At 41.2% G+C, this 8,287-nt stretch overlaps 1 protein-coding gene across 1 annotated transcript; it reads left to right on the top strand.

Annotated features, from left to right (window-relative positions):
- The first annotated feature begins 3,941 nt into the window (after positions 1-3,941).
- On the top strand, positions 3,942-6,560 carry RTL4 (retrotransposon Gag like 4). Its single transcript, XM_017872708.1, has one exon. The coding sequence runs from the start codon at positions 4,171-4,173 to the stop codon at positions 5,101-5,103; it is 933 nt and encodes a 310-aa protein (XP_017728197.1). The 5' UTR covers positions 3,942-4,170; the 3' UTR covers positions 5,104-6,560.
- The last annotated feature ends 1,727 nt before the right edge of the window (positions 6,561-8,287 follow it).

The following is an 8,287-nucleotide window of genomic DNA, read 5'->3' as shown; positions in this document are numbered from 1 at the left end:
GGGGGGGGGGGATTAAGCAATTGCCACTGACAACAGTGCCATTGTATGATTTACATTTGGGCTAATGCTCATAATCTTAGCAAGTGTTTCAACAGTGCTACATAATTAAGAAAATTGAATGCTGTGCCACCTTTAATACATAATTCTGTAAAGCAACAGAACTCAACAGAGATTCTGGAACTTCTGAGAGTGGAGGAAAGAGAAGGCAAGGAAAGAAAGGAAAATTGAAAATCTCACATTTCCAATCAAAGGACATTGTTATAATAACGTAAAGGTCCGTGTAATCTCTTATCTCAATTGTGAGATCATAAAGCTCTGTAAAATGGAAGCAATTTTTTTTTCATTAATTTGGTGCCAAAACTCATTTGACAGCAAAACTTGACCTGAATTGTCATGCACTTAGTCTTTATCCTTTTTAGTATGACTATTCAGACATTTTTTTTTTCCTACAGGAATGTTAATGGCTTCATTATGGGATGGGATGTTTCCCAGACATTGCTGAAGGTATTATATAATAAGCAGTGCATACTCCATGTTACTTTTCTAAAATCTGAAAAAATTTAAATTCCAAAACACAGTCAGATAACAGCTTGTGGACCTATGATAATAATAGCTAACATTTATGGATGCTGAGTGCAGTGACTCATGCCTATAATCCCAGCGTTTTAGGTGGCCGAAATGGTTGGATTTTGGAAGGTGGATTGTTTGAGCCCACGAGTTCAAGACCAGATTGGGCAAAGTGTTGAAAACTCATCTTTAAAAAAAAAAAAATTAGCCAGGCAAGGTGGTATGTGCCTGTAGTCCTAGCTACCAGGGAGGCTGAGGTGGGAAGATTACCTAAGCCTGGGAGTTCGAGACTGCAATGAGCTGTGAACATGCCACTGCACTTTAGCCCAGGCAATAAAGTGAGACTGTCTCAAAAAAAAAAATGTGTGGAGAACTTGCTATATGCATGAAGCCATGCTAATCTCTCTTCATCTCATTTAATTTTCATAACATTATGAGGCAGGTATTATAATCGTGTCTATTTTAAAATTTGGAAACTGATTCTCAAAGAAGCTAAATAACTTGCTCAGAATCACACAGCTCATAGATCAAACCAAGTCACTTTGAGTTTAGAAGTGACATCCTTAACTGTTGAACTCTACCACGTGGGAGAGATGAGCAGTAGTGAAGGACAGTGTGGGCTCTTTGTGTGCTTGATGTGGAGGTAGAATAGTGTACCACCCATTCTATGTTATTTGAAAGTCAATCTTCTACCTCCAAATATGTCCCCTCCCCATACCTACTGCTCTGTGATACTGCTAATAATGCTTTATTCTTTGAGATTTATCTGGACAGTGCTTTGCACAAGAGCCACCTACATCAGAAATCAACTGGCCAGCTTGTTAAAATACAGTTTGCTGGGATCCATCCCAGACTTATTGAATCAGAATTGCTAGGGACTGGGTCTGAGTTGATTCTTATGACATTAAAGTTTGAGTGAATTATAAATGCTCTGGGAAAGATCTTTTTTGTTTTGTTTGTTTGTTTGTTTTTTGAGACAGAGTCTCGCTCTGTCACCCAGGCTGGAATGCAGTAGTATTATCTTGGCTCACTGCAACCTCTGCCTGCCGGATTCAAGTGATTCTCCTGCCCCAGACTCCCAAGTAGCTGGGACTACAGGCACATGCCACCACGCACAGCTAATTTTTTTTTTTTTTTTTGGGGGGGGTGGAGATGGGGTTTCACCATGTTGGCCAGGATGGTCTCGATCTCCTGACTTCGTGATCCACCCACCTCGGCCTCTTAAAGTTCTGGGATTACAAGCATGAGCCACCGTCCGTGTGTGGCCTGGAAAGGCCAATCATTAAGCCTTATTTAACAACAGCTTAGCTATCAGTTGACACCTAGCTGGAATGGCAGTAATGAACTCATTGATGGACATCTGGGAAGTGGAAGATGTCTGGAAGACAGATCAGGAAATTAGAAGGGTGAGATATAGAAAGGAAGAAAAAAAGGAGGGTATGATAGCATCTCCCTACTTTGGCAATATGTGATAAAGGCAGAGCCTCTCCACCAGGCATTTTTCATCTACATTGGAAAAATTTTGGAGGTAAATCTTTCATTTTTTGCCTCTCAGAGCACCAATCTGTTATCTCATTGATATAACCACCTTCTGAGGTAAGCAAAATAATAATCCTGGCCGGTCACAGTGGCTCACGCCTGTAATCCCAGCACTTTGTGAGGCTGAGGCAGGGGGATCACCTGAGGGCAGGAGTTCGAGACCAGCCTGGCCAACATGATGAAACCCTTTCTCTACTAAAAATACGAAAATGAGCCGGGTGTGGTGGCAGGTGCCTATAATCCCAGCTACTCGGGAGGCTGAGGCAGGAGAATTGCTTGAACCCAGGAGGCGGAGGTTGCAGTGAGCCGAGATGGCACCACTGCACTCCAGCCTGAGGAACAAGAGCGAGACTCCGTCTCAAAAAAACAAACAAACAAACAAACAAATCCTCATTAGGTAAAAAAGGAAACTGAGACCTAAATGAGTTCTTCAAGGTCATCCAACTGTTTAATGCTAGTGGTTGGATTCATGTTTGTGACCTCCAATCTTATACTATTTGTCTTCCAGTAATTTTTTCATAGGTCTAGAGAAAATAAACCATCAAATAAAACCTAGGGAAATCAAGTCTTACATTTAAAAAAGATTCAATGATACATCATTTTTTCCCACCCGTGGACAATTTAAATATATTTAAATAGTATGCTACACAAGGAAAGGGCAATGAGAGGAATTGAAGTTTAGAATAGTTCAACCGCTATGCCATATGTTTGGGGTTGTTTTAACTTTTACTGGTTGCTTTATTTTATTATCAATGCTGGAAAGACTGCTGAACATTTTGATCTTTTACTTTTAAGAATATTCAGTTCTTGTTTGCTAGGTTCTTAACCTTACCTCTTAGTCTTGCCTGTGCTATCTTAATCATTTCCATGGCAAGAAATTGTGACCTCAGACAGGGACTAGAAAGATAGAAAACATAGATTAACTGCCATCACAGCAATCATATCCCCCACAGCAATGCAGGCTAGGCTTGGGGCACTAACGGTCAAGTCTAACCAGTGATTATTCCAATTCAAACTAAGTGCTCTTTGCAGCAGCATTTCTCAAACTTTAACACACATTCTAGTCACCTTGGGAATCTTATTAAAGTGTGAAAAAATGATTTAGTAGTTCTGGGGTGAGACCCAAGATTCTGCATTTCTAACAACCTTTCTGGTAGTGCCAATGCCACTTGTTCCCAGATCACATTTTGAGGAGCCAGGTGCATGAACCATCATGTCCAAGCAGTATATGCAGATGAGCACATTTATGGTCTTGGGGGAAGTGCCATTTGGACAGTAGCCCTGATGAGCATGCCAGCTGTGATATTAACTAGCTGTGTGACCTTGGGAAAACATCTTTACCTCTCTGGGTCTCTGTTCTCTTATTTGAAAAATTATGAATTTGGCCTGTATAATCTCCTGAGATCACTTTGGGTTGTCAAATTCTTTAACTCTCTGATGGAAAAAAGATACTTTAGAGCAGGGGTGTCCAATCTTTTGGCTTCTGTGGGCCACATTGGAAGAAGAAGAATTATCTTGGGCCACACATAAAATACACTAACACTAATGATAGCTGATGAGCTTTAAAAAAAAATCACAAAAAATCTCATAATGTTTTAAGAAAGTTTACAAATTTGTGTTGGGCTGCATTCAAAGCCATCCTGGGCTGCATGTGGCCCACCAGCCACAGGTTGACCAAGCTTCCTTTAGAGAAAAGGTTTAGTCAGAGGGCAAATTGCCCTTATATTACAAGGAAAACGAGGGAGGAGAGAAAGGTACTGTGATGGTTGTACATATCTTCTTAATCCCAAGTCCTTTATGTGTTCTAAGGTAATTTATTTCTTCCAAATGTGCAGAACATTGGCCTTTTCCTTGAAGAAGTGGCAACACTGAGTGGCAGACAACACTCTTTGGCGTCTCTCCAGTTCAGCTGTTAGTATCTCCTAGTGTCTTCTTCACAGCTAACAACTTTGGCTACCTGCTCATAACGCTCCCTCTCTGATCACAGAGCAAATCCACTGTCTCCACTGGTTTCCAGCACTAGTACTCAGTTCTACTCAACCCCACCTGATTCCAAGAGATATAATGGAGAAGTGCACAAAATCACCACCTACCTTGCAGGTAGAGCCTTCCTTTCTTCAGGCAGAGAATCTGATTCTGCAGCCTCAAATGCAGCATCCAACCACGGAGAACACTGCTAAAAGGGCCCAAGTCATGCCTGCCCTGGCCACCACAGTGATGCCTGTACTGAACTCACTCGAGCATCTCACCCAGTTTCATGGTGACCCTGCCAATCGCTCAGAGTTCCTCACTCAGGTGACTACCTACTTGACAGCTCTCCAGATCTCTAATCCTGCAAATGATGCCCAGATCAAACTCTTTTTTGATTACCTATCTCAGCAGTTAGAAAGTTGTGGAATCATATCTGGGCCTGACAAGAGTACCTTACTGAAGCAATATGAGAATTGTATTCTTGAGTTCCAGCAATCATTTGGTAAACCCACAAAACAGGAAATGAACCTTCTGATGAATGCGAAGTTTGACAAAGGGGACAACTCCTCTCAACAGGACCCTACTACTTTCCAGCTCCTTGCTCAAAATCTGATCTGTAATGCAACCAATCAGAATGGTCAGTTCGAAAAGGCAGTAGATGATCTCAACCAGGATGAAGAGAGTGTCACTGATATGATGGACAATCTACCAGACCTGATCACTCAGTGCATTCAGCTGGACAAGAAACACAGTGACAGGCCAGAGCTCCTACAGTCAGAGACCCAGCTCCCATTGTTGGCTTCCTTGATCCAGCACCAAGCCCTCTTTAGCCCCACAGATCCACCACCCAAGAAAGGGCCTATACAACTGCGAGAAGGCCAGCTGCCTCTCACCCCAGCCAAACGAGCCCGCCAGCAAGAAACTCAGTTGTGCCTCTACTGCAGCCAATCTGGTCACTTCACAAGAGATTGCCTTGCCAAACGTTCTCGAGCTCCAGCAATGACAAATAACACAGCTCACCAGTAAGAGGAGACCAGGAAAGTCACTTTTTAAACTTATATCCCTCTCACTCCCAGCCTTACCGATTTATATCCTTCATTAACTTTTAAAATATGGATGGGAAACTGTGACACCACTTTATAGGCAGTTATGAACTGACACGCTTTGGGGAATTTAAACAATCAGATCTTGTTCATTGGCAAATTACCCCTCACCAAACCTAACCCAAGAACAATGAAAACAATTCACAGGTACTTTCTGCAGTTGGGATTAATTCTCCAAGAGTACCAAAAACCTGCAGGCAAAACTTTGCCCAGTCTAAGCCAATGAAAATAACTCTGGAAGCACATTGGGAACCTTATCCTGACCAATATTGACATCTGGGTTGAGTTTGTGGCCAAAATCCTGAATCTCGTGTGCCTAGAAATGAGCCCAAGACTTTTACCTTTAACTTCACCTTTATTGGTCTGTATCTTAGTTTCCTATTGGCTTAGGACCTTTGACTGAAGTCCAAATGACATTCCATTATTCTGCTAATATTCTCTTCCTAGAGCTTGGACCATGTTTCACCTATGGACTAGAATCTACCTTCAGCATAAATCAACCTTCCTGGAACCACAGCTTTGCCACCCTTCCATAAAGCTATGCATTTTGTTTCCATCTAAAGACTCATGCTTTCCCAACAAACAGAATCTCCTGGCTATTTACAAACCAGATTGAATGGGCATTTCAACACTGCTTGGAATTGTTGGTCCCTTTCTTTGCAAGCTAGCCCATCAGGCAGGTATACTCTTTTAGCCAAGCCCACCAATTCCAGCTTACTCTTCTCTTCTCCAATAACTTGAGGTTCCAGCATGTCTTATAGCCAAGTCAATATGCTCTAGGATAAGATTTCTGAAAGGTATTTAGTGAGAGTTGGGAATGATGTCTCATAATTACTGTGTCTGTAGCATGCCCTTGCTGCCTTGGACAAGGGACCTGGCCAAATAAATCTCCACTGAAGACTGACAACCAGACCTTGCAGTAGTTTCTGACTCTAGAAGCCTCAATATAGTCACCATCTAGGGTTACTACTCGTTGCTATTGAGCTCTACCTTTATGGACCACCTCTGAGGTCCTTCATCTAATTGAGGATCTTAAAAAACAATGAATGGCAAACAACTTCCTGCACTATCTCATCTGAAAAATCCTGGGGCACATACATTAAAACCATCTGTGCATGAAACTCAGGAAATCAGGGCTTTATTGCTTATGTTTCATTCTTGGTACACACCAGCTTTGTGTATAGCTTCTTGATGCTTCTGAACAAAAGTAGTATTATGCTAGAAAGGCACAACTCCCTAAAATGTTAAAACTATTCAGTGATGATCACTGTTTGCTGGTAATTACCAGCCCTCTGTTCCCTGCTTCTTGTTGCTGATGTATGTCCCCAAAATGTATATCCTGGAGAAATATCAGTAATCACATATTCCCTAGCAACCATCAAGGCCTCTCAGAACATGAAATGCCATTATACTTTGGCTTTGTTTCTGGAGAATTATGCTGACTTTGACAATACTTAAACCTAGCTAGGACCTTACTACTCTGATTCCATAGTACCAACAAACAGATATTTTCACCTTGTGCCTTGCTAGCCACTATGCCAATTCTTATTTGCATTCACGAAGGGTTTCCTTTAACAATGGTTCGCTGTACAACCACATTATACACTCCCACAACAGAGACCTGAGTGAACATATTCCAGTTATGCTAAGAAATTCTGACTATAGTATTGGGATTGTATGAGATCCTCTAACAAGTAGAGCTATTGAACTTAAAGTGACTCTGAAATTACCTGGAAGTATCTTGTTCTACCTCCATCAATTCTATAATAAAGGACCAACCTCATGGCCTCTAGTCACTTTCCTTACCAAACTCAGTATGGTCTTGGAATGCTGATAGGGGCATTCAGTTGGCTTAATCAACAACCTTTCCTTATTTTAGGGCCAGAATTCATCATTTTGGGTTCTTTCCCAAAGATACATCATTTTATTTCCTATTTGGATTTTCTCTTAGCAGCAACATTACCTTCTTTCCTTAGAAATCTTCAGACTTCATAGGCTCTCAGAAAATATAACCAATCCAGGGCTATGAACTTCAGTTCGCCCTCTACTTCTGGGTGTCCCTTGTTGAGGTGCTCCAAATCAAAGACCTTTTGTACACTATGAAATACAATCCAACAGCCAGACTGAGCATATGAATGGGATGCTGGAATAATGCTTTACTGCCTACTAGCTAGCAACTATTTTACCAATTCAAAATTTTTGTTATAGTGACACCATCCATTATATGCCATCCACTTCAACTAGAATAACTTATGATTTAGCATAAAGAGAGTTACAAGGGTGTGTCCTAAGAAATAATAGCTATGTGAATTCCTCTGAGAGTGAAACTACTTAGAATCTACAGAGAACAGATGAGATATAACCTACTCAAAGATGGAGTCAGCAACTGCAAAGGCTTGGGGAACCACCAGATCCAAACAAGGTTGTTTTTTAAGGAAGCACGTCTGCTACATATTGATGCCACCCAGGAGGATATAATTTAATCATTTAATGGTAAGTCTGAAGAAGAATTTGTTAACAAGAGAATAGTATTCATGGAGCACAAAAAAGCAAGAAGTTAAACAGAACGTTGGTAATCCCCCTAGATTCAGAGATGAGTTGTTGACCAGCAGACTGTTTGGCATGTCCACCCCTGCAATGGCCATTCCAATTTGTGTCAGCCATTAAGATGGTCACCTAACTCCATTGCTCTGATCCCATGCTCTCAAAGTAATTTGACTGTAATTAGTTTCCCTTATAAACTTTGTTAGGGAGAGAAAATTTGCTAACCAGCTGACATGAGTGTTCTAACCTATTTCTGAGTTAATTCTCATTGTAATTGAATAAATTGGTGTTTGGCTTGTACATCAGTTTTTGTGGGTTTAAATAGTACCAATCCTCCTGATTCTAATATCCTCTGAGTACACTGAAGAAAATAAGATTCTCACTCTGCAAAGTCAGCACCATACTGTGAATCATAGTGAGTCCACTGAACATTGGCCTCCCTGCGAACTTTTCCTCAACAGTCAGCCAGCTTCCCTTATCTCCCTCATTTGTCTACAGCTGTAATAAAATTTCTAAATGCCTACAGTTTTCACTTTCTGCATTTACCTTCACTTACATCCAGA

The sequence above is a fragment of the Rhinopithecus bieti genome, unplaced genomic scaffold (genome assembly GCF_001698545.2).
Source record: "Rhinopithecus bieti isolate Rb0 unplaced genomic scaffold, ASM169854v2 scaffold_7828, whole genome shotgun sequence".
Lineage (NCBI taxonomy): Eukaryota > Metazoa > Chordata > Mammalia > Primates > Cercopithecidae > Rhinopithecus > Rhinopithecus bieti.
The sequence above is the reverse complement of the archived record's forward strand: the minus strand, read 5'-3'. Positions and strand labels throughout refer to the sequence as shown.